Source organism: Canis aureus, chromosome 26 (assembly GCF_053574225.1).
Source record: "Canis aureus isolate CA01 chromosome 26, VMU_Caureus_v.1.0, whole genome shotgun sequence".
Taxonomy (NCBI): Eukaryota; Metazoa; Chordata; class Mammalia; order Carnivora; family Canidae; genus Canis; species Canis aureus.
In genome coordinates, this window is record NC_135636.1 from 31036804 (window position 1) to 31063247 (window position 26444).

A 26444-nucleotide genomic window follows, 5' to 3' on the forward strand; every position below is an offset into this window, starting at 1 on the left:
GGGAGCCCCCAGAGAGCAGGCTTGCTTCTTTAGCACCTCGCATGATGCCACGGAAATGACCCCTTGCATATGCAGTCCTTTCTCTCAGATATGAAACCAAATGTTGAACTATTAGCCGTTCATAAAGTCTGAAAGATATGTTGGGAAGCAGCACCTGGAATGTGACTGTGGTCATCCTTCCATAGCAGCTGCAGTCCTTGGAAATGTTTTCTGAAAGAAAGAAGAAGTCTGCCTTCCTGAAATTTTCCACCCTGTGGTTTTAGCCTGCTGGCTCTAATAGCCATCTGATTTCAGCAGAGATTTGCCCTTGTTCCCAGAATATCACTCTCTGGGGCTCAGTGGTACCCAGTTCCTTCTATGCCTGCTGCCCTCTTTCAACTCATCATCTGTTAACGTCCCAGGGACAGAACACAGTGTTCCCAGCCATCCTGGTCATCCTGAGGCACAGTGAGAATATTACTTCATGAATTCTAGACCCAATACATCCTCTGTCCTTTCTCCGTTTTCAACTCTCCTATGGCTTCCTACTGTCTATGGGATGTGGACATTCCTTCCCTCATAAGGCACCACATGATCTGACCCAGCCTTTTTCGTCACTCCTTATTCCAGTGACAACCTTTTGGTTCTCCAGTTCTGCTCTGTTCTCTTTCTACTAGACTCCCATATGTGCACTCCCTCACCCTGGAGCCACCTCCTGTCAGTCTCCTGCCTATAATATACCACTATCCTCTTTATTTACTCAACATCTTGACCTCAGATGCCAGTTCAGATGTCCTTCTGTGAAGCCTTCCCACACTGAGAAGAGCTGGTCTGTATAGCCAGTAAGATACTGCAGAAATGACTGTGTGATTTGCAAAGTTTAGTCATAAAAGACATTGGTGACTTCTACCCTGATTTCTTGTTTTTTTATTTTTTTTTTTAAGATTTTATTTATTTATTCATAGAGACACAGAGAGAGAGAGGCAGAGACACAGGCAGAGGGAGAAGCAGGCATCATACAGAAAGCCTGACGTGGGACTTGATCCAGGGTCTCCAAGATTACGCCCTGGGCTGCAGGCGGCGCTAAACCGCTGCGCCACCGGGGCTGCCCTACCCTGATTTCTCATAGATGACTTGCTCTAGGGCAAGCCAGCTGCCATGTTGTGAGGATACTCAAGGAGTGCTATGGAAAGATCTATGTAGAGAGGACTTGAGGCCTCCTCCTGCCAACACAGACTTGCCAGGCACAGGAGTGAGCCATGTTGCAAATGGATCTTCTGGCCCAAGTCAAGCCTATACATGATCGCAGCCTGACTGATCTTTGCAACCTTTTTGAGACACTGAGTCAGAACTACCCAGTGCCCAAATTCCGGATTCACAGCACCTGTGATCTAATAAATGTCTTGAGCCAATTAAACTGTAATAGATAACTGACCTATGTCTAAAGTTTCCTCCTTTTTTCCATGATACATTTTAAGTTTTTTTTTTTTTTTTTGTAGAAAATAACATTTTTTAACACTCTGCAGGTTTCTCAATGAAAAATATCACACTTCATAGCAGACTCTGAGGTTTAAAGAATCAGTATCCAGGACCCTTGGGAGCCCCTCCCAAGTGACCCCAAAGTAGCCAGGTGACTGTGGCATCCCCAGGGCTCCCTCTTTCCCAGAAGCTGGGATATTGGTAAAGTCAGGTTTCAAATCTGATGGGGACCCCACCCACCCTGCAAGAAAAATCAGAGAGGAGGCCAAATCCATGGAAACTGTTCATATGACATACTTTATTTCCAATCTACAACCATTAAAAACCTTTTGTAAGTTTACACTGTACAGGTATTCTCATGTCTGAAATAAGACACGGGGCAGGGAGAGCTGGTGGATTGGACCAGTTGTCCTAGCACCCAATCCATCTTGGGAAGGAGCTTTTTGAAGACAGAAGTGAGGAAGAGAGAACAGTGGACAGGAGAGGCAGACAGTTTGGCCCAAGGATGCCCTTGGTCCCTTCCTTCCTGAGGGCCTTTCCCTGGGGGTCCCCTAGGGCCCACAACTGCAGGACCCTCATCAAGAAACCAGGCTGGGCAGGGAGGGGGCTTCACAGTATTGGCAGGGGTTGGGGGGGCAGGGGGCAAGATGAGAGGGCAGCTTCTGGCTCTCTTCCCCAGCTGCTGGAGGTTGGAGCTGTTTTTTGGCACTGTCTACTGGGTCTCCCTGGAGGTGGGAGGAAGAGGAGGAGCTAGGGATTTAGGATTCTTTCCTTGAGGGTTAGGTTTCTTACTACTTGAAGAGAGGTCATGAGCCTGTGGTGAGGTTCCCAAGGGATACATGGTCAGGGTTTTTGTCTTCTGCCACCCCCACCCCCTGCCCAGGACTCCCACTTACTGCTTGGCTAACACAACTCTACATGGCCTTTTGTGAGAACTGGAACCAGTTCTGAGGCAAGGAAAGGAAAATTGTAGCCTTCTTGCTGCCCTCCAGCTTCCAGGAAAAGGACATAGTTATTTGTTTGGCAGAGAGAGTTCTGATCTCTCAGGCGTCCAGATGAGGCTGGTATTTTCCACCTCTTCCTGGTCTGGGCCGGCTTCAGATCCCCACTAGGCCACACTGATGGCTAGTGCAGATCAGCAGTTGGCCGAGTCCTGTTATATGAGAATCACCTGGACAGCATGTTAAACCCCCAGCTTGTTGGGCCTCACACCAGAATTTCTAATTCTGCAAGTCTCAAGTAGGGCCAGTATTTTGCATTTCTGTCAAGCTCCCAGGTGATGCTCCAGCCACTTTGAGAACCTCTTGGCACCTCATCCTCAGCAATTTGGTGTCCTGAGGCAGTGACAGGGAGCTGGGACACAGCTGGCAAGGCCCAACCTTAGGGGCACCAGAATACCTGGGAAGCTGCTGGGAACAGTCTTGTGGTGAGCTTCCTGTGCAGAGAAGTAAACTAAGGCACAGAGATCAGAGGCAGAGTAGAGAAAAGAGCCAGGATACCATGGCCCAGTGGAGAGAAGTTGGTGATGTGGGATCCCAAAACACAAGGGGTGTTCTGGGGCCCTGGGGATCATCCTGGTGCTCATGATAAAATCATAGAAGGGGGAGGCTCATCGAACCAGCCAAACAGAGATCTTCCCAGACTTGGACAGCGTCTCCAGATCCAGCTGAGGTTCTTCCTCACAAGAGCAGTTTGAGTAGTATCAGAATGGACTGTGACAAAGCATCCAGGCCCTGACTGCCTCGACACTTCAAGAATGCTTCAAGAAAACAAGAGCTCCTTTCTTTAGGGCCTGGGGTCCTGCAGGCTGGTGAAAGGCAGGAAGGGACGGAAACCGGCCTGACAGGATAAATGAGGATCCAAGGAGGGTGAGGGAAGAGTAGCAGGTGGTGGGGAGGAGCCCTGGGCAGGGGAATACAGGCCCAGCATCATGTCCCCTTTGGTTCTCGTGTTTGTGGACTTCACAAACTTCAAACACTGTTGGGAGGGGCAAGTGGTAAAGACAGGACAAATTATTCCAGAAACAGTGAGGCCCAGGGAAGAGCAGAGAGGATAATGGGGTGTCAAATGGACAGACTAATGGATAAATGGCCTAGGGAGAGAAGAACACAAGCTAGGCTGCATCTTTTTAACAAGGCTGGGCAGGACTGGGCAGGGTATAGGAGCCCAGAAGGGGGGATTCTAGTCCCCCACCCTCAGCCCCATGTAACAGTGGACACTGAAGGGGTCCTGAGACTGGGGACAGAGAAGATAATGTGGCTCAAGGATGGACCTTGTGGACCTAGGGGATGTCCTGCTGGGCTGGGAGGTGACGGGGCCAAGCCCAGTGAGTAGGACTGGCAAGGCTGATGCTCTCTGAGCCACAGGCTAGGGCCACTTGGTTTATTGTTGGAACCAGCAGAGAAAAGGAGGCAGGAGGAGGGGAAGCTTTGGAGGAAGACAGTAACAGAGAGGATGAATGGGAGGAGGGCAGCAAACAGACTCCAGAGAAAAGAAGGGGCTCCACCAAGAGCCCAGAATGGCAGAGTGGGGTCTCATTCACCCCTGGGGATACAGCATTGGCTGGGGGTCAGGAAACTAGGGTTCTCGTCCTGACTCTGCCTTTTGTTTGCTTTGTGACCTTGGGCAAGCCTCCCTCTTCTCTGGGCTTAGCTTTTCATCTAAAAAGGTGAGGTGGTTTGACACAAAAGGACAGATATTGTGCGATTCCACTTATATGAGCCACCCTGATGAGGCAAATTCATAGAGACAATAGAATGGAGGTTACCAGGGACTTGGGGAGAGGGTGATTAATTTTTCAGTGGGTACAGAGGTTCAGCCTGGGTGATTAAAAAGTTCTAGAAATGGATAGCAGTGATGGTTGCATGGTTTCAAGTCTCGGTTAGGTAGTGGTATCTTCTGGGTGTCCTGGCCCCACACCGAAAAGTCTCCAGTGGGACAGTAGGTTTACACAGCAAGCAGGACAGAGTTGGGCTGGGGGATCCGATGGACCCAGGTCCTAGTCTAGGCTCGATGACTGCCCAGTCAGGAGACTCTGGGGTGAGTCTACACCTCGGTGTCCTGACCTCCCCTAACCCCAGTCCTGCCAAGGCTGCCTCCCAGAGCTCTCCCAGAGGTCTGAAGCAGATGTGGGATAGGGGACAGGGGAGCAATTTCTAGATAGTAGTACTGTAGGTGGGGTGTGCAGGGGATGATTATTAGTATGAGTGAAGTGGGGGGACTGGCCAGGTTGGAAGGTGGGGGACATTCTGGAGGGGAGGAGAGAGGGAGGAAGAGCCTGAAAGTTGGATGGGCAGGTGGAGAAGAAGCTGGTGATGAAACCATGAAAGGTTTCATCCCCACCTAGGGGTGGGGATGATAGAACCATGTGACACCATGTTCAAGTGTGAGGTCTTTGGGTCCTTTGTCCACTGGGAGAACAACTGGGAGAGGACTGTCCCTGGGAAGACCAAGAGGTGGGGCCTGTTTTGAGTTCACAGAAAGCAAAACCTCTTGGAGGTATTTTTAAATTTCCCAGCCTTTGGTGGGGAACAGCCTGGGATGGAAACAGAGAGAGAGGAGTTGGATATAGACGCCTTGTGCATACAAGATCTAGGAGCCACTGATGTGGCCAAAGTGGTCTGATTTTCATTTCAAATACAGACATCATTGCCCCCAGGAGAGTCTAGTTTGGCTTTGGGAGGAGGTCAGACATAAGGAATGTGAGGTCGTCCAGTTTAGGGTCCACCAAGGCAACTGCCCCCCCATCCTTCCCCTAACCAACTGGTGCCAACACAATAGATCCAAACCCAGTGATCTGTAAGGGATTAGGACCCCAGGGTTCCTTGGGACTTTGGTGGGAAAGAGTGGAGACAAGAAAGATAGATAGACGGCGTTGGGGAGAAGGAAGAGGAAGAAGGTGCTGAGAGTCCAGTGGTGGAGGAGGAGGAGGAAGGGGAGAAAGGGAAGAGGGCAGTGTTCCTTCCTGGGACTCCAGTGCTCCAGGGGAATCCCCACTGTGGGTCAGGCAGTTTTCTGCTTTGGGAATGTTACCAAGACTTAAAAGGCATTTGAAGAAACAAACTTAGAAATTACATTCCAAAAGAGTAGAGAATTTTTACAAACCAACCCTCCCACCCCCAAAAAAGAAAACACAACCAGTTACTAATTAAAATGCTAAAAAATCAAACCAAACCAATATTTACACATAACATTTTCAACCCCATCAAGCCCCACATCCAGAGGCTTCTGCAGGAACAGTGATGAGTGACCTTGCACAGTGGCATGCAGGAAGTGGACACTCAGACTTTATCGAAAACCAAGATCTAGAGCCTCTGATACCAGCTGGGGCCAGGAGGCCAGGTGCTGAGACAAGAAGATTGCAAGGACAATGTTGGACGAGGACGATGGTAAGGCTGAGTGGTCCGAGGCCTTGGGGTTCGGGTGTCATGAGGATTTCTCCCCAAGGCTGGGAAACCAGCCTCCCTGGCCCTCCATAGCTTGGGGAGGTGGCAAAAGGCCTCTGGTGACATTTGGCCTCGTGTGAATCCCCTCCTGGAGATAACCTTGGAGGGGCCTCCTGACCTTTTGAGTGGGAGGAGCAGCAGCATCCCAGGCGGACTGGCCCATGGCTCCATTGGCCTGCCTGCTCTGCCCACACAAGTCACGATGGCATGATGAAAGGCCTGGTCAAACTGACATGACCCTTGCATTCTGCCCATAGGGAGTGGAGATGAAGGACTTCGGGTAACTTGTCCAGGTGACCTTGAATGAGCAGGACTGGGAACAGGTGGGAGTACAGAAGTGTCTCCTGAGTCCTGGGGGCAAACTAACAAAGCTGCTGGCTTTCGGTCTTCCTGAATTCCACAGACAAGCTGCTTCATTTTGGTATTTCCACTCTGGGCCCCCAGCCAGTTGTAGGAGGTTCACGCATCTGCGTGTGTGCGGGCACGTGTACAACCGGTATGGGTTTGCTGGCACCAAGGGAGAGGCCATCTGAGGCCTTGCCCGCCACACTGCAATGAGCCACACTGCAGTATGTCCAATGGCTCAGGCAGGTCACATGGGATGTGGGAAGGGCAGGCAATGGAGCTGGGTCTGGAAGAGGGGCCAGGAGAGGCCATAAGGCTAAGGAAAGAGGCTGCTGAGAAGGCTGGCAGGTGGTGAGAGCTGCTGGCAGATACTCTCAGGTCCATGTGCAAAGCTGCAATAAACAACATTCTCGAAGTTCAGTCCTGTTTTCCTGTGAGTTCTCACTTGGGGAACTTGGAGAGATCTCCATGCTCTTGAGAGAGCCTCAGTAATCTGTGTTTGACTCATAAAAAAAAAGTTTCAGAGGGAGGGAGCAAAATGAGAGGGCAGACGGAGAATGTCTGGGAAGTGGGGACATCGGCCCAGCCCTCTACCCTGTCATGGTTTACAGACTGATTGCCAGGGGCTGGCCAAGTACCAGGCAGTGAGTGAAAAGCAGTGGTCTGAGGCCAGATGGTCAGCAATAACGGGGAACAAGCTGCAGGGCTCCAGCTCTACTGGGGGGCCATCCAACCTTGATCAGGAGTCCCGAGCTCAGCTGCGGAGCTGCCTCGTCTGTGTGTGGGACCCCGTGCCTGTCCAAGGCTTTGTCCTCACTTTGTCCCAAGGGCAAGAATACATGTCTCAACCTCCAATAAATTACCTTAGGGACTTTGGGGTAAATTAAATTATTAAAATAAAGTAAAACCACCTTAAATATTTATAGTAAGAAAAATTCAAATAAACAACCAATGCAAGAAATGAGTTTCCAGGCCACCTGTCCACCGCCATGTCCTGGGGCACTGGCCTCCTGGAGTGCTCCATGGCCTGGGGTGGCCAACTGGGAGTCTCTCATTGGGAATATCTTTGCCCTCCACCAGCCACAAGATGTAAACACAGTGGAGATGTGGCTCCCCTCCAGAATGCCGGTGAAAGAGGCCCCAGCGATCAAGGCAGTGGGCATTTAGGCATTTATCTGTGCACCAGGTCTTAAAACCGACTCTACCTATTTCTGTCCTGGGAAGGTAGGGCTCCTCCCAATCCAGAGCCCTACACATTTCTACCCCATCTTCCAGTCCTTGCTGCATCCAGGCTATGGGCTGGGAGATCCAGAGCTCCAGGATTCCAAGCAGATACCTGGCCCTGGCTACTACTCTATCATACCCCCTAGAGCCATAGCAATCCAGAGCACCAGGGCTGGGAGGAGGACGTGGTGAAGGGAAGGAAGGGATGGGGATGATGCCCAGCTCAACTCCACCAGGAACTCCATGTTGAGTCCTACAGCAAAGCCTGTTCTGGTCATCGGTGTTTTCCTCCCTGTGATGGAGGACATGTTGGCAGGGAACATCTCTGTGAGCCCTTTACCCTGAGGAGCACGGCTGGAAGTGTATCCTTTCCTTGGCTCTTCTGAGAAGTGGGTGCAGGTAGAACCAGGCAAGCCTCTCCCAACGAACTGGCTCCCAAGGGATCCCTCTGGAGCCACCTCTGAAGTCTAGCTGTGGTCTCTCTCCCACTCGCTGCCTTCCCCTGGGAAGTCAGAGCTCACCACCCAGCAGTCAGCAGGCGACCCCGCTTTACCTGGATGGGAGTGCTGTTCTCTGGCAGTGGTAGCTGCTGTCCCTCCGCGGCGAGACCTGAGCTGAGGGCCTGAGCACCTCACCTCGTCTCCTCTCTGCTGGTTCCCTTTGGCTGTCCAGGGACTGGGCTGGTTGAGGTGGGGAGCACAGCTGCTCCATCACTCGCTGGGGGGAGCTGCCCTCTCCTCCCCACCCCAGCTGGACTCCGAAGGGTGCAGCCTGCATTTGGAAGGAGAGTGGCGGATGGCAGAGCGGGACGACCGGGCAAAGCAGGAGGTGAGAGACTGGGTGCTACAGTCACAGACAGCATCCTAGGAGAAGGGAGGAGAAAGTCAGGAGGAGCCAAGGGGCACTGACCACCTAGGGTCTGCCTGGCCGGCTGGGCAAGGAATTTCAACTCTGCTGTGCCTGGGGACCAGTTCCCAGGGGCTGTGGCCCCTTTCTGGACCAATTATATTTTATTGTTTTTCTGCCATTAGAACAATAATAAATATTAATGAATAATATTCCAGAATGTATGAATTCTGGAATATACAGAGAAGAAAGTGGATACAGTCCATCAAAGATAAATTCTCAATACATTGCACAAGCATACATTTATTAAAATGATATCATCTCCTACAGCCTATTTTGTAACTGCAAAACATAAAGTTTTCTGTCACTATGTATATCTAGATTTCCTTCTTTTTAATGGCTATATACTACTCTACTGAATGGAAATACATTTATTTATTTATCTGATTCATTTTTTTACATGCATTTTAGGTATTTTCTCATTTTTATATTATAACACACAGCAATAATGGTTAAAAGTGCTCTTACAGAACTAGATTGCTTGGTTCAAATCCGAGCCATTTGCCAGTTGTGTGACCTTACATAAGTTACTTAACCTCTCTGAACCTTGATTTCCTTCTAAGATAAAGGACATGCTACCTTTCTCAAAATTGTTGTGAGGATCAAATCAAATATGATATGCAAAGCATTTGGCATAGTGCCTATCAAGTACTCAATAAATGTTAGAATTTTTACTAATAATGATATATGTTTTTTTATACAAGTATGTTCTTCTACCTCTCTGAATGTTTCCATAGGCTACATTCCTAGAACTACTGGGTCAATGGGCAACATGTACATTTTACATACTGAAAAATATTTTGATCAACTTTAACATTCAAACTACAGCCAGCATGTACCTTTGTCTCTTGATGTACATACAGTTATATAGATGTGATGATTAATTTTATGTGTCAACTTGACTGGCCACAGGGTGCCCAGATATTTGGTCACACATTATCCTGAGAGCTTCTGTGAGGTTGCCTTTTTTTAAAAATATTTTATTTATTTATTCATGAGACACAGAGAGAGAGAGGCAGAGACACAGGCAGAGGGAGAAGCAGGCTCCATGCAGGGAGCCTGATGTGGGACTCGATCCTGGGTCTCCAGGATCACGCCCGGACTGAAGGTGGCGCTAAACCGCTGAGCCACCTGGGGCTGCCCTGTGAGGTTGCTTTTGGATGAGATTAACATTTAAATCAGTAAAGCAGATGCCCTCTCTAATGTGGGTGGGCCTCAACTAACCAGTTGAAGGCCTGAATAGAACAAAAGGGCTGATCCCCTCTCAATAAGAAAGAATTCTTCCTGCCTGATGCCCTTACGACTGGAATTACATTAGCCACATGTGCTGTACTGGAATAACATCACTGGCTCCTCTGGTTCTCAGGTTTTTGTTTTTGTTGTTTTTTTTAAGATTTTTATTTATTTATTCATGAAAGACACAGAGAGAGAATGAGAGACAGAGGCAGAGACACAGGCAGAGGGAGAAGCAGGCTCCATGCAGGGAGCCCGACGTGGGACTCGATCCCGGGACTCCAGGATCATGCCCTGGGCATGAAGGCAGGCACTAAACCACTGAGCCACCCAGGGATCCCCCGGTTCTCAGGTTTTTGAACACAGACTGGAAATAAATCATTAGCTCTCCTGGCCTCCAGCTTGCCACCTTACCTTTTAGATCTTAGGACTTGTGAGCCTATATAATTGTGTGAAACAAATCCTTACAAAAAATCTGTTTCTTTCTATATGCAAACATGTATACACACACACACAGCCTATTGGTTTAAAAAAAATTTTTTTAAGTATAGCCATGGGGCTCAAACTCACAATCCTGAGATCAAGAGTCCCATGCTTGGGCAGCCCCAGTGGCACAGCGGTTTGGCGCCGCCTGCAGCCTGGGGTGTGATCCTGGAGACCCACGATCGAGTCCCACATCGGGCTCCCTGTGTGGAGCCTGCTTCTCCCTCTGCCTGTGTCTCTGCCTCTCTCTGTGTGTGTCTCTATGAATAAATAAACAAAATCTTAAAAAAAAAATTTAAAAAAAAAAAGAGTCCCATGCTCCACCGACTAAATCAGCCAGGTATCCCACCAAATTGTCTTTCTAAAGAGTTTGCCCAAATTCTATAGCCTTTAGTAGTATGTGGTTAGTGTTTTCTCTGTATGCTCAACCAGCTGACTCTACTTTAAAAATTTTTAATTCGGGGATCCCTGGGTGGCTCAGCGGTTTAGCGCCTGCCTCTGGCCCAGGGCACGATCCTGGAGTCCTGGGATCGAGTCCCACGTTGGGCTCCCAGCATGGAGCCTGCTTCTCCCTCCTCCTGTGTCTCTGCCTCTCTCTCTATCATAAATAAATAATAAAAAAAAATTTAATTCAAACCTAGTTTTTTAAGCTTAAAAAAATTTTCAGTTTAATGTACACACTGAATATATCATAAAAATATGCCTCACTGAATTCTCATAGACTAAATACACTCATTGTATTAGGGTTCTCTAGAGAAATAGAACCAATTGGCTGTGTTTGTGTGTATGTCTGTGTACCTGTGTATCTGTAGATGAAAACAGAGAGAGGGAGAGAGAGACAAACCATAAAAGATGCTGAACTCTAGGAAATAAACTGAGAGTTGCTAGAGGGAGGTGGATAGAGGGATGGGGTGACTGGGTGATGAGCATTAAGGAGGGCACAGGATGTAATGAGCACTGGGTATTATATGCAACTGATGAATCACTAAATTCTACCTCTGAAGCTAATAAAAAAAAGTTTTTAATAAATCTTTTTAAAAAAAGACAATTTGACAATATTTACCAAATCCCTTTAAAATTTTATATTCTCTTATCCTATAAATCCATTTCTGCAACTTAAATCTAAGCAAATAATCCAAAATGTGGACAAATGTTTTTGCACCAAGATGTCTACCACAGTATTAGGATGATAGAGAAAAACTAAAAATCACCTAAACATAGAATATATGCAAATGGGTCAATCATAAGGATGCCTGGGTGGATTGGTGGTTGAGCATCTGCCTTCGGCTCAAGGCGTGATCCTAGAACTCCAGGATGGAGTCCCGCATCAGGCTCCCTGCATGGAGCCTGCTTCTCCCTCTGCCTAGGTCTCTGCCTTTCTCACTGTGTCTCTCATGAGTAAATAAATAAAATCTTTAAATAAACAAATGGGTCAATCATAGCCCATGCCACCCATCCGTGCCCCCACCATCTTTACTGAGTGCACCACAGGCCACATGATACCACTCCTAACCACAGCTGATTAGACCAACAGAGTATGCTGGACTCAAATTAGACCAATCACAGTTTCTTCTTTGTTCTAAAAATGGGGAATTGAGGGCGCCTGGGTGACTCAGTCGGTAAGGGTCTGCCTTTGGCTTGGGTCATGATTCCAGTGTCCTGGGATCGAGTCCTGAATCAGGCTCTCTGCTCAGCAGGGAGTCTTCTTCTTCCTCTGCCCCTACCCCTGCTCATTCTCTGTATCTCCCAAAAATAAATAAAAATCTTAGAGAAAGAAAGAGAGAAAGAGAGAGAAAGAAAAAGAAAGAAAGAAAGAAAGAAAGAAAGAAAGAAAGAAAGAAAGAAAGAAAGAAAGAAAGAAAGAAAGAAAGAAAGAAAGAAAGAAAGAAAGAAAGAAAGAGAAAGAAAGAAAGAAAGAAAGAAAGAAAGAAAGAAAGAAAGAAAGAAAGAAAGGTGGAATTGCAATAGATGGATCCGAATCAGTCTCTCTTAGGTGCTTGAACTAGAAGATGTTATAGAAGCAGAGCTGGGGGATCCCTGGGTGGCGCAGCGGTTTGGCGCCTGCCTTTGGCCCAGGGCGTGATCCTGGAGACCCAAGATCGAGTCCCAGGTCAGGTTCCCGGTGCATGGAGCCTGCTTCTCCCTCTGCCTATGTCTCTGCCTCTCTCTCTCTCCCTGTGTGACTATCATAAATAAATAAAAAAATAAAAAAAAAAATAAAAAAAAAGAAGCAGAGCTGGGACCATATATGCAAATGCAATAGAGAGAGACAGGGGAAGAAACTGGACATCAGAGAAAACAAAGCTCAAGGGAAAGAGGGAGACAGAGAAGGTGTTGAAGCCTTCGGGGCCTTGCACTTGGGATCTATAAGATACCCCACCATTTCCCATCCTGGAAAACTAACTTACATGCATTTTTACTAACATGCAAATAATCCCTAACCAAATCTGAAATTGATATCAGGAGTGTGGTGTGCTACAAAAGATTCTCAGACAAAATGGAAGCACTTATGCACAGTCTTAGGGGGCTGGGCAGGGGTGTGTTGGAAAATATTTAGAGGGACGCCTGGGTGGCTCAGTGGTTGAGTGTCTGCCTTTGGCTCAGGTCATGATCCGGGGGTCCTGGGATTGAGTCCTACATCAGGCTTCTCCCAGGGAGCCTGCTTCTCCCTTGCCATGTCTCTGCCTCTCTCTCTGTATCTCTCATAAATTAATAAATAAAATATTTATTTATTTATTTATTTATTTTAAAGATTTTCTTTATTTATTCATGAGAGAGACACAGAGAGAGAGAGAGAGAGAGAGAGAGAGGCAGAGACACAGGCAGAGGGAGAAGCAGGCTCCACGCAGGGAGCCTGACGTGGGACTCGATCCTGGGTCTCCAGGATCACACCCTGGGCCGAAGGAAGGCGCCAAACCGCTGAGCCACCCGGGCTGCCCAATAAAATATTTAATAAAAAAAAAAAAAAGAAAATGTTCAGTAACTAGATTTCCAGGAATAAGGGGAGAAGCCCTGATTTAGAGCATTTGTCAATCTTCATAGTATAAATCCTCCCACTGTGGCCAATCTCAAGGTGCCAAGGTGTTTTAGTGAACAGAGATGTACACGATTAGCTCTAATCAACTAAACATGCTAGCTCCAGCACACCAAGGGTGGCAGGAGAGCAGTAAGTATGCCTCTTCACTGGAGGGGATGCTAGCAATCTCTGGTATGTGGTGGCAAAGCACCTAGTAAAGCCTTGTTCACTAGTCTCCTTGTATTGAGACCAGATGTCCATCAGGTCTGTTGTTCCAGATCTGGGGCCTTCTAACCCCCATTCTGTCCATCCATCCATCCATCCATCTATCTATTTATTTATAAGTGGACTCTATGCCCAACATGGGGCTTGGACTTACCCCAAGGATAACAGTCACATGCTCTACTGACTGAGCCAGCCAGCAATCCCCCAACCCTCATTGCAGACCAGCAGGACTTTTTGGGGTTTTTTGGTTTTGTTTTTTAAAGATTTTATTTATTTATTTGACAGAGAGTGAGATAGAAAGAGTGAGAGAGCACAAGTTGGAGGAGGGGAAGAGGGAGAAGAAGCAGACTTCCCGCTGAACAGGGAGACTGATGCCGGGCTCAATCCAGGACCCTGGGATCACAACCCGAACTGAAGGCAGATGCCCTAACCATCTGAGCCACCAGGTGCCCCCAAAAGGACTTTTTGAAACACACAACCATATTCCTGAATTTGAAAACCAAAAGAGTTTGGAGCTTATAAGTCAACCCTTACCCCCAAGAAAAAGAGTAGACCCCATCCACTTACCTCATTGGGAAGGGCTGTTGCTCCATCTCCATCCCGGGGGACACCATCCTTCCCCACCTGGGGGAGCACTGAGAGTCTGGCCTCCTCATTGCCACCTGACTTGGCTGCCTTCTTGTTCAGGATCCTGGCCATACCCTCTGGCTGATGGTAGCTGGCTGGGGACAGGGGTTCCGGCTTCTTGGTGCTCTCCTCCCCTGCCGCTGAGGTGGGGCTTGGTGCCCGGCCACACACATTGCGGAAGAACTCCTGCACAATGCCGTATTTTGGAGGCTCGGGCTTGGCCCGAGCCTCGGACATGCCCAGTTTCCAGACAGACTCTGTGCTCCCCGAGTGCTCCACCACACTGAAGAGGCTGGATAGCCCATCATTGATGTTCCTCAGGACGGGGCTATCCCTCGTGGTGGTGGAACGGGCCCAGGCCGAGCCATTCTGCTTGCCCTGGTGCAGGTTCCATAGGCTGCGGTCCTTGGTGCTGTCCAGCTTGGACACAGACCGCCTCTGGAGCTTTGGCGAGCCATACTTGGGTGAGCAGCAGGGCCGCTCAATACGTGAGTGCACCTTGTCCAGGGAGGAGGAGATCTGCTTACTGCGCACGGACACAAGTGAGGAGCTGCGGGGTGACCAGCTCTTACTGTGGAGGCTGCTGCGGGGTGGGTCGGTCTGCAGGCCCACGCTGACTGTGCGGATGGTCTGCGTGCCCACACTGGCCAGGCCCACCGTCTGGCTAGATGTGCTCTTCACCTTCCTCTCCAGTGAGCCCGAGCGCATGGCCTGGCGTACGCAGTTAGTTATCTCCTTCATGTCGTCGCTCATGTTGCCCGACATCTCAAAGTCGTGCAGGGCCGCTGGGAAGCTGGGCCCTGGTGCAGAGGGGCTGCCCCCTGAGCCTGCATCCAAGCGCTGCCGTGAGAAGTTGCAGAGCCACCGGCTGTAGGAGCTCTCAGCCAGCCCATCGGCCTCAGTCGACTCCTTGGGTTTGGCTGTGGTAAAGAGGAAGCCAGGCTCGATGATGATCTTGCCCTCCCGGTCATGGACCACGGGGACGCCCAGGCGCCGGGCCACAGGGGGGCTGTAGTACACGCGGATGCCTGTCTTGTCGGGAGCCGTGTAGCTACGCTGCATCTGCCTCCCTGCCGGCTCCTGGCAGCCCAGGGTGCCCAGGCGGTTGCAGTCCCGCGGTGTGAGGCTGGGCTGCTCCTGGGCATCTTTCTCTGGGTCTACAGGCTGGGTGCCCACAAAGGCAAAGGCAGGGTTGTTGGGCAGCTTCTTACCCCGGGCAGCTTCACCAGCAAGGTAGGGGGAACAGTCCAGCAAACTTTCAAACTCAGACATGGAGGAAACGGATTTGGTCCTGGGAGGAGGAGAGGAGGAAGAGTGGTATTAGTGGAAAAAAACAGAGAGGGAACAGGCACTCTGGTCATTCTCCCCAGTCCACGCACTGCACAAGGGCTGGAACCATGACCTACCCTGCTCACCTCCTGGGGGAGATGCTGTTGGAGCCCTGCCCCATGTCACCTCAGCACTCACACCTACATATCTGACACAGCACACTCTGAACACCTGCCATTCTCCACCTAAGGGCTTTTTTGTGACTGCAAGAGTACACTTGGCCTCCATGCAGAGGAAGCTACAAATATCAGAGTTTTGCCCCTAGACAAAGCCCTCACAAACAACAGGTGGATTGGGCACCTCAGTACCCAGCCTCCTCATTCCTTAGGTGGGAGAACTCTGAGTTGCATGTTCCACTCTGGCTCTCAGAGTTCCTCAGTGAAACTGCACTTTGGTTGTCCACAAAATGACAACATCCCCCTTTAGTGGCTGCCTTCCCTCCTTTGTGTCACTTCCAGCATTTCCTAAAATCCTTTCCCAAATAAACCATTTGTACTCAGATCCTTGTTGTAGGATCTTTGAGACAAGTTCTCAAATCCTGTGTTTGCTTTCGGGGGAACTCAAATAAGATGACGTTAAATCACCGGCACAGACCTGGCACATGTGTTGCCTGAGGATCAAAAGTGCCAGGTGTATGGAAGTGCACCTCATAGGCCAAATCATTCGGCCCTCTAGTGACTCTCGCAGACAGCTTCTATTATACTATCCCCCCTAGAGAGAGATGGGAAGTACCAGCCAAGGTCACATCACTGGAAATGGCAGAGTAGGAGTTCAAACCCCGCACTCTGACTCCAGAGCCCACTCTCCTACCCCGGGCCCACCTGGTTTGAGGATGAGCTCATGGCTCTGATGGGGTCTTGTCGCCCTCCTTCTACTCATGGGTTTCCTAACAGTGGAGACATGGCCCTGACAGCCCTGGGGTCACAGAACAGGGCCAGGCCCAGAGGAAGATGCTCAGTAATTCCAGGAAGAGAAGCCTTCCCTGATTCCCCTAACTGTTCAGGAGCTGAACAGTTTCTTTCAAAGGTAGGATATATGGAGCTCCAGGTTTTCATGCATGTCCACAATCAAACAAACAAGAAAAACCAAGGGCTGGAATTCTCATTGTTCCATGCTTCCTGGCTCCTGAGTGGCTTCAGTTCTATAGAAAACACATACCAGGGTTCTCCGAGCTCTGCTGAGGTGCCACGGTGGGATAATGAGGCCAGGGGAAGAAGACAGGCAAAGGGGTGGGGTGGGGAGAGGAATCTGAAGGGCAGGCCATGGCAGGGACTGCAGGGCAGGGCAGGGGCTGAGGAGGCCAGTACCTTTTTAAGGCAGTGCCCCCAAGTTCAGCTTCAGAAACTGCCTCCTTGTCAAGGATCTTCTCATTCCGTGTCTGTCAAGGAAAAGAAGCAGGAAGGGTGAGTTTTGGCCACCAGCACACCAAGGGAAGTTGACAGGAGGTCAGTGCAAGAGCTGACCCTGGATTGCCTCTTGTGAGCAGGACTGATGTCCACACAGATCTATAATGCCCATTGGTCAGTTTCTGGCTACAAGTGGGCCTAACACTCACATAGATATGTGATCCAGGCTTGGCCAATCAGAGCTCCAAGAGAGGACCCCAAGGAAAGAGTCTTTTTAGAAGTTATTCTGAATGTGGTGACAGCAACCAAGCACCCAGTGGCCACTGTTCTGTTGGTGGTGACAGCAGTGACCTCAAGATTCAGCAGAGAATGGGATTTTCATTTTACCACTGACGTAACTGGAGCCCAGAGAGGGAGAGAGTGACTCATTCAGGATCACACAGCTACTCAGAGGCCTTGCTTTTCTGAAAGGCACAGTTGAAACCAAGAGAGGGCAAGCACCTGGCCAGGAACACAGACACCCAGCCTCTCTCCAGACACGGAAGGATGGGGCTGGCAGAGGGCTCCTCACAAGTCCTCAACCATCTGCTGAAACAATGGGGTAGAGATCCCAGGATTGAGGAGCCCAAAATGCAAGGGTGTGATTGGTGGGACAGAGTTAGCCTCCTCCCTGTCACACCCCTGCAAGTGAGGGACTTTGCAGAGCAGCCAGGAGCCAAGAGAACATGATGGCCTGTTACCCTACTCACCTCTTTCCAACTGTTGTCCTGTTTCTCCAGGTCTGAGTGCTTCAGGATCCAGGGTTCAGCAGCCTTCTGCAGCTGGGCAAGGGTAAAGATGATGGTCAACGGCAGGCATGGCTGATGAGTGGGCCTTGGTCTGTGCAAGGCCACTTCCCAGGTTCTGCTCAGACCCCGGATGACCCAGTCATGGACTAAGAGCCATTTTCCCTTGGGCAGCAGCTCTGAGCCACTAAAAGATGGATTTGGTAAAAGCAACCACTTACAGGCATCCTTATAGATGCCATTCTATGTGCTAAAACAACCGCTGTCACAACTATGTTACTTCATGCTACAATTCCTGGATGGGCTAGGTCAGCTAAGCAGCAGCTGAATTACATGAAAGTCTGGGCTCCGTACTAGGAATGAGTATATTAGATGGAATGTGACCGGCCTCTAGTCGTGAACAGCTCTCTATGAAAGAGGCAAATAAGTATAAACAATATGTATTTTATGATAACATGATTGACTTAAAAAAAGGGGATCTGGGCAGCCCCAGTGGCCCAGCGGTTTAGTGCTGCCTTCACCCTGGGGTGTGATCCTGAAGACCTGGGATTGAGTCCCACATCAGGCTCCCTGCATGGAGCCTGCTTCTCCCTCTACCTGTGTCTCTGCCTATCTCTCTCTCTCTCTGTGTCTGTCATGAATAAATAAAATCTTTAAAAAAAAATGAACCTCTGAATATAAAATTAAGCAGCAAGAAAGGGAGGAATGGGTTAAAGTATGTTTTTGCAATATTTGGGTCTCATATAAAGATGAAGTCCTGATTTATATAATTTAAATAAAAAGTGAAATGAAGGAAAAAGTCAAAAAGAGTGGCATACAGCAGCTTGGTAAATGGCAGCTGGGTGCATGATGTGTAGTAGGGTATAATGGTCAATGATGGTTTTTTTCCTATTCCCCCCTCTTTTGGTCCTCAAAGGACTCTAATTTTCCCAAATTTTCAGGCTTTGCTAGCTCTAGGGGTAGGCACATGACTTACAACTGGCCAATCAGCCTTGTGGAAAAGGAAAACTCTCTATTACCATTGCTAAGCTGGGATGATATGAGCACAAAATAGTGACCATATTTGAAGATAGCTTTGGCTTATGAATAAAGCACAGAGGGGAGCAAGCCTGAGAGATTGGCAGAGAGGCAGATGTAGCACCTATTGCCTTCTCTGAGCACCTGGATCCAGCTATAACTGAAGGAGATCCCAGCCCCGGACTTCTCCCACAATGAGTCCCCATTGTGGCTGGAGCAGGCCTCACCTGGCTCAGACGGTTTTGCAGCTCCTTCACCTGCTGCTCCACCTGCTGCTTCTCACCCTGAAGCCGCTCCACCAGCTGCAGCTTTTCCTGGCTCCAGTTGCGCTCGCTGATCTGTAGCTGCCTTGTCAGCTCCATGACAGCGCTGTAGGACTCAGCCAGCAGGTGCTGCTGCTCCTCACGCTCCCTCTGTAGGGCTGCCTTCCAGTCGGGCCCTGCCCGCTCCCCAGCCCCTTTGCCAGTCTTTAGCTCCACCTGCAGTAGAAGGAAGAGCAAACTGGGTAGCTGGCACCAGGAGACCCTTCCTCTCTGGCTCCCTGTCCACCCTCCTTCACTCTCAGGCATCAGCAGGGGGCAGTGGGGGAGAGCTCTCCTCTGAAGAACCCCCACCTGCTGACCATCCCATGCAAAACTAAGCCCTCCTCAAATTGGGGGTTGCATGGAGCTCGTTTCACTTGCCAAGCTCCATGCTAAGGGCTTCTCAAGCATTATCTCGGTATCCTCATGAAATCTCACCAAGACAACTGCTTTTCTCGGTATTTTAGGGAAGAGAAAGAGGTTCAAAGAGGTTATTTGTCCCAGGTCACATAGCTACAAAATGGCAGTTTCCTAGTTACCGCTTCTCATATTCTAACAACTCTTACAAGTGGTCTGGGTTTATGGTTAGTGGGGGACATGTGCCCACAGTCACACAATGAATGTGTGCAGGAATGAATCCAGTGTGATGGCTTTCACGGCACCAAGCCTCGGGGTGGCAGGAGGTAAACACAAAGCCTCAAGCCTCAGTGTACCTTCCCAGGCTGTGGTTTGGTATGTGGAACCCCATATGGGCCAGTCAGCTTCCCAGTGGGTAGAGGCATCTAGAATGGCTCGGTTTGGGGGTCAGGAAGAAATGTGCAGATGGGGCAGGAGCTATGAGCTCTACAGGGAGGGTGAGAGGAAAGAAGGGTGGCACAGGGAAGCCAGAAGTCTGTGCGCACTGGGAAGAAGGTTGAGATCATAGTGAGTGAGAGAAGCCAGGAGAGACAGAAGTTTGGGGAGCCAGGGTCAAATCTGCCACTTATTTGCTGAGTGTAAGAACCTGGTAAAGAACCTTAACCATTCTGTGCTGGTTTTGTTACTCATCCAGCAGAGATTATCAGTGTACCCACCCCCAAGGAGCCCGTGATGACCAGAAAGGCAGCCTGCCACAGGGGCAGGCTCGGAGGAAGCTGGGACCTGAAGAGTCATGGCAGGTGGTGGCGGTGGAGAAGGTCAGGGCGTTTTCTTTGGGAAGAAACCCGCCCTCTCACTTTTCAGACCAGAGGAAGGCAGCAACTTGCCCCCTAGCACACAGCAGAGACCACACCTCCTGGGCTCCTGGTTAAGGCTCCTGCAGTCACACTGGATTGTGGGGAGGGGAGTAAAACAAAGCCAGGTAGCAAGGGATGAAGGGGATCCTTATGAGGAGATTGGGGAGCAAATGAGGACAGCAGGCAACAGAAGTCTGGCTACACGTGTGAAGGATGTGACCAGGAACAGACAGGTAGTTAAGCATCTGGCCTCACCTGTGAACCCATGGTGGTGCAGCAGAAGTGCCTATGACGTCCCATGCCCATTTGTCAATCCTCCACCTTCCTTTCTTGGCCCAGTGACTTCCAGTCCCCAGTGTTTCTGGCACCTTTGCTGTGTGACTCAAGGTAAATCTCTTGCCCTCTCTGGACTACAAGAGGAGGTGAAGAGGTGGCTCCTATGCCTCTTAGAAGCATGGCTTGGGCATTGTGCTCCCAGATCTAACACCCCTGAGGGCTTAGATGAGGGAGGAATAAAAGGGGGGAATGTCTCTGACAGGTCAGGGACTCACCTGGGCAGTATGGCTCTTCAACTCTGCCCGTTCTGTCTCCCAGGTGGCCTTGGCCTTGGCAAACTGCTGCTGGAGCTCAGTCAGACCACGGCGCTCATCCCGAAGCAGCCAACACAGCTCCTTCAGCGTCACCTTCATGTCAGCCAGTGTCTTGATATACTCATTGGGCTGCAGATGGGGGCAAGGCCTGGGTCAGCAGTTTGGGAGGGGTGGGAAGGGGAGCCTGGGCTGGGAGCATTTACCCAGAGCCCAGCCCAGTACTCTATCTGGTCTTGAGCAATCCCCATGACCTCCCCAGATCATCTCACCCAGCTGAGCCCAGGCCTGGCCACCTCCTAGGCTGACACGTACCCCAGCCTCACATAAAACCTCCTGAGGTCACAGCAATTATTATTCAGCCTAAATGTGAGATGGGCCCTGACTTCTTCAAGCTTCTGCAGAGCCTAGGCCCTGGGTCTTTATCCTTGCCCAAGATCTGTCTCTCTGACCCACCGTGGGCCACAGAGTGAATCCAAGCTATCTATGCAGCCTCCGTAACAGCCTGACTCAGGCCCCATCATCTCTCCTTGGCCCATGACCTATTTCCTACCTACCCAAGCTAACTGTGTATGACCCTGGGAGCCTGACCCCATCACTTTCTGCCCCATGGCTTGATTTGAGGGTTCCTAACTCCAGACCACAAGGCCTCTCTTCATTACCCCTACTATGTACATCCCAACCCATAGCCAATCCCAGAATACCCTGCCATACCTCTGCAAACACAGTTTCCTTGGTCCAAAAGGGCCTTTGCCCCATTCTCTATTAGGCAAGCTCCTATTCATCCTTCAAAACCCTCCACCTATTATCCCTTCACTGTGATACTGTCCCCTACACAGAATTAACTGCTCTCTTGCATGTGACCACAGTCCAACTGCTGTCACTGCCACCAGATGACTTATCAGCCCCACAGCACTAAGCATCTGGGGCCAGTAACCAGGTAATAACCATCTGCAGCTCCAGTGCCCCATGCAAGACAGGTCAGAGAAGATGGAAGGAAGTGATCATCAAACAGACAAAGGAAGCATGGGCAGGACAGGACTGGGAAAGGACTGGGAACGCACCGTATTTTGGGTCCAGCTGTCCCCCGTGCAGGTCTTGTTATCTGAATGCTGGGCATTTAATTCTTCTTCCTCCATTAGCAGGTACAGCTCCTTCATGCTATTTACCTATTTTTTAAAAAGCCACATTCAATAGGGACTGGAAGGGTGTCATGCCTGGAGTCTGAGCATCAGGAGAGGGGATTGAGGCTAGTGGCCCAGATGGAAAGGGTATGACACATCTGGGCAGAAAGAAAAAAGGGGGATTTATGGTCCAGGATGGACCAACGGTACTCTAGTTTGACACTGATTTCCCAGATTTTAACTTGGGCTCCTAGGCACCATCTAGGCCTAGGAGTAGAGCTGGGAAGGCAGGCCCCTCTCTCCTCCAATGCCACCTCCGTCCCAAGGGCCATCAGGCATCCTTGAGAGCTACTCAGAAATAACCATGTTGCCAGATGAGGTCAACAGGTAGGCCCTGTGGATGGAATAAAAGGCCCACAGGGACCCCCATAATTATAGAAAAGGCAACCAAAAGTTTGGGTGGACAGAGAGAACCTTCCTGGGAGGGGGTTTGTTGCTGATGGATTCTGGGTAGAAGTCCAGAGCCACCCAAGGAAACCAGGGTACTAGTTCAGGATGAGAATGAAGCAGAAAGAAGCCAGGTTCTGACTGGAGTGCCTATCCATCATTCACTCAAAAAATATTTACTGAAAACCTACCATGCACCAGGCCCTATGTTCAGAGCTGGGGATAAGCCAGGGAGCAAAACAGACAAAAACCCTTGTCCCCTTTAGCTTCCATTCCAGTAGCGAGAAAACATACAAATAAGTGAAATGTATGAAACAGCATTAAATATCTGGAACATCACACAGTGAAGTGTCAAGGAGAAAAGCAAGCAAAGGAGCTGGGATGTGCTGCATGTGGCTAGTCAAGGAGGGCCTCAGAGAGATGCTGATATTTGGGCAAAGCCCTGAAAGAGGTGAGAGACTAAGTAATGTGAACTGCAGGTTGAGAATTCCAGGGAAAGGGCACAGCAAATGCAAAGGTCCTGCGGTGGGAACATGTCTGTTTGAGGGAAGCAAGAGAGCCAAGGAGAAAGTGAGAGAGGTACGGGGAACAAGCCTAGTGGACCAGGCTCAGGACTTGTAGGGACTCTGGCTTCTGCTCTAGGTGAAATGGGAGCCAGGGGAGGACTGTGAGCTGAGAAGTGATCCCCACCTGACTTTTGGTTTCACGAGATCACTGCAGCTGCTGAGCCTACTGGGCAGCAACAGAACCTCCATCAGAAAATTTCGGAGGATGCCATCCACGTGGAGCCTATGCCACCTGGGGTACCTCCCCATACCCTTCTGAAATGCAAAATGCTTGGTGGAAGGGTGCAAGGATAGAGAAAAGAGACCAGTAAGAGGCTGCAGTGAAAATCCAGGGAATGAGTGATGGTGGCTCAGCCAGGAGGGATGGCAGAGTGGCTAGGTCAGACTCTAGATAGATTCTGGATAGATTCACAATGTGCAAGAAAGGCCATTTAAGTCATATTTAAGTCAGCTTATCCTCGGATAAGCTCCCGAGGGAGCAGGTGTAGGTAAGGGAGAGACGTGGCCCAAGGGCTGAGCCTGGGAGACTCTGATGTTAAGGGAGGTCAGGGAGAAAAGGAGGGTCCAGCCAAAGAGATCAAGAAGGAGCAACCAGTGAGGTGGAAGGAAACCCAAGAGAGTGTGATGTCCTAGAAACCAAATGAAGGGCTTCTAGTGTCAGGGCAGGTACCAAGGCTGGGAAGTATGGGGAGGGGGCAGGGCAGGGCCTGCCTGAATTAACACCCCAATTCTGTCCCTGGTCAGGAATATCCAAACATACAGACCTTGGTTGTCTGTATACACAGGTGCATGATTCTTTCCCCGAAATCCTTGAGTCCAGGTGTGCTTGGAATTCAGAATGCTCAGGGCTTTAGAAAGAGAACATGGTACCTACACTATATATTGTACAACTGCCCCAACAGGTCTGGTGTACCACTCTATGCTCAAGCCAAGCACACTCATGCTTCCCCTATAAACATATGAATATTAACATGAGATGGGATAAAGGTTTTGCGCCAAATGAATGTCAGGCCAACCTTTTCCAACTGAGTTAGATGCAACCAAACACAGATTTCGTTTAGAGCTTCCAGATTTCAGGATTGAGGCAAGTAATCAAAGATCTTTATCTGCAGTAGAATGGGAATAATAATTATTTGCATATCATAGCATATTTATAAAGATGAAATGGAGTAATCCACCTGAAGTATTTAAAACAGTACCTAGAACACTACACTCAGTGCCTAGGGTTTATCATTCACATGTATAGTGTCATTTCACACATACCATTTTGCATGTGTGGACACATATATTCTTTGAGAGTAAGAATATATATTAAGTCTATTATTTATATAGCTATATGTATGTGTTTAGATTATATTTATGCAAATGTAGGTATCTGTTTTGACAATATATGTGGTTATATCTTTTTTTAAAGATTTGAGAGAGAGAAGGAGGGAGAGCACAAGTGGGGGGTAGGGGAAGGAGCAGAGGGAGAGGGACAAGCAGATTCCCCACTGACCAGGGAACCCCATGCAGGGCTCAATCCCAGGACCCTGAGATCATGACCTGAGCTGAAGGCAGATGCTTTACTGACTGAGCCACCCAGGTACCCCATAATATCTAATTATGTCTATTTCAATAAACATGTATATTTCTATTAATTATAAACACATATATTATTTAATTTTCTACACTTATCTCTTTTTTTTAATAAAGATTTTATTTATTTATTCATGAGAGAGAGAGAGAGGCAGAGACACAGGCAGAGGGAGAAGCAGGCTCCATGCAGGGAGCCTGATGTGGGACTCAATCCCGGGACTCCAGGAGCAGGCCCTGGGCTGAAGGCAGGCGCTAAACCACTGAGCCACATAGGGATCCCTTTATCTTTTTTTTTTCTAAAGTAAGTTTCTTTTTCTCTTTGTTGCTCAAGTACATGGAAATATCTAGAAAGGTTTATACCAAATATGGAGGATTTGCCTGAGACAAACTGACTTAAAATATAGATTATGTGGTCTCCAATTCACTTCGGAGGGGGTAGGAGAATATCCAACTCAGAAGCCAAAACTGGCTTCCTAGAAAATCAATATGGTGGTTAAAAAAAATCAATATGGTGGTTCCCCAAAATATTAAAAATAGAACTACCATGTGAACCAGCAATCCCACTTCTGGGTACATATCCAAAGGAAATGAAATCTGAATCTTAAGGAGCTATCTGCAGGCCCATATTCACTGCAGCATTATTCACAAAGCCAAGATAAAGAAATGACCTAAGTGTTCACAAATGAATGGATAAAGAAAATGTGGTGTATGGGATGCCTGGATGGCTCAGTGGCTGAGTGTCTGTCTTTAGCTCAGGGCATGATCCCGGGGTCCTGGGATTGAGTCCTACATCAGGCTCACCGTGGGGAGTCTGCTTCTCCCTCTGCCTGTCTGTGTTTCTCATGAATAAATAAATAAAGTCTTTAAAAAAAATGTGGTGTATGTATATACAATACCATAGAATATTATCAGTCATAAAAAAGAAGAAAATCTGGGACATCTGGGTAGCTCAGTGGTTGAGTATCTGCCTTTGGCTCTGGGCGTTAATCCTAGGGTCCTCGGATCAAGTCCTGCCTCAGCTCCCCAGAGGGCGCCTGCCTGTCCCTCTGTCAATGTCTCTGCCTCTCTCTTTGTATCTCTCATGAATAAATAAATAAAATCTAAAAAAAAAAAAAAGAAGAAGAAGAAAATCCTGCCATTTTTGATAACATGGATGGACCTAGTAGACATTCTGCTAAGTGAAATAAGCCAGATACAGAAAGATAAATACTGCAAGATCTCATTTACATGTAGAATGGAAAAAAAGCCAAACTCATAAAAGAAGTGAGCAGAACAGTGGTTGCCAAGGGCAGGGAGGAGGGGGTGGGGGTGGGGGGTGATAGGGAGATGTTGGTCAAAGAGTACAAAGTTTCAGTTATGCAGGATGAATAAGTTCTGGAGATCTATGTACAACATGGTGACTATAGTTAACAATACTGTATTGTATAATTGAAATTTGCTGAGAGTTGGGATGCCTGGGTGGCTCAGCAGCTAAGTGCCTTCCTTCAGCCCAGGGCATGATCCTGGAGTACCAGGATCAAGTCCCACATCAGGCTCCCTGCATGGAGCCTGCTTCTTTCTCTACCTGTGTCTCTGCCTCTCTTTCTGTGTCTCTCATGAATAAATTAAACCAAAAAAAAATTTAAAAACTGCACACACACACAAAAAAAAGAAATTTGCTGAGAGTAGACCTAAGTACTCGTACTATTGAAAAAAAAAAAAAGAGGGGCACCTGGGTGGCTTAGTTAGTTAAGCATATGACACTTGATTTCAGATCAGGTCATGATCTTAGGGTCATGAGATCTAGCCCCATGTCAGACCCTGTGCTGGGCATGGAGTATGCTTACGATTCTCTCTCTCAGGGTACTTGGGTGGCTCAGGAGGTTCAGCATCTGACTCAGGATTTCATGGGTCATGATATTGAGCCCAGTGTCAGGCTCTGGGCTTAGCAGGAAGTCTGGCTTAAGATTCTCTCCCCCTCTGTCTCTCTCCTCATTAGCTCTCTTGCGCTCTCTCAATGTGAGCATGTGTACTCTCTCATGAATAAATAAATAAAATCTTTTAAAAAGAGAGACAACAGACAAAGAGGCAGAGACATAGGCAGAGGGAGAAGCAGGCTCCCCCAACGCAGGACTCAATCCCAGTATCTTGGGATCATGCCCTGAGCCAAAGGCAGACACTCAACCACTGAGCCATCCAGGTGTCCCT

At 49.0% G+C, this 26444-nt stretch overlaps 1 protein-coding gene across 2 annotated transcripts in view; it reads right to left on the bottom strand.

The window, feature by feature from the left end:
* Window positions 1-1728: 1728 nt before the first annotated feature.
* The window catches only part of MTCL2 (microtubule crosslinking factor 2), a 76250-nt gene continuing 51534 nt past the window's right edge, over window positions 1729-26444 (bottom strand). For both annotated transcript variants that reach the window (XM_077873033.1, XM_077873032.1), the window contains exons 9-15: window positions 21607-21711; window positions 20507-20674; window positions 18667-18918; window positions 17387-17458; window positions 16599-16669; window positions 13903-15253; window positions 1729-8335 (exon numbers count right to left, since the gene is read on the bottom strand). In XM_077873033.1, coding sequence (XP_077729159.1) covers window positions 8183-8335; window positions 13903-15253; window positions 16599-16669; window positions 17387-17458; window positions 18667-18918; window positions 20507-20674; window positions 21607-21711 — 2172 coding nt within the window. In that variant the 3' untranslated portion in view covers window positions 1729-8182. The remainder of the gene's footprint in view (window positions 8336-13902; window positions 15254-16598; window positions 16670-17386; window positions 17459-18666; window positions 18919-20506; window positions 20675-21606; window positions 21712-26444) is intronic.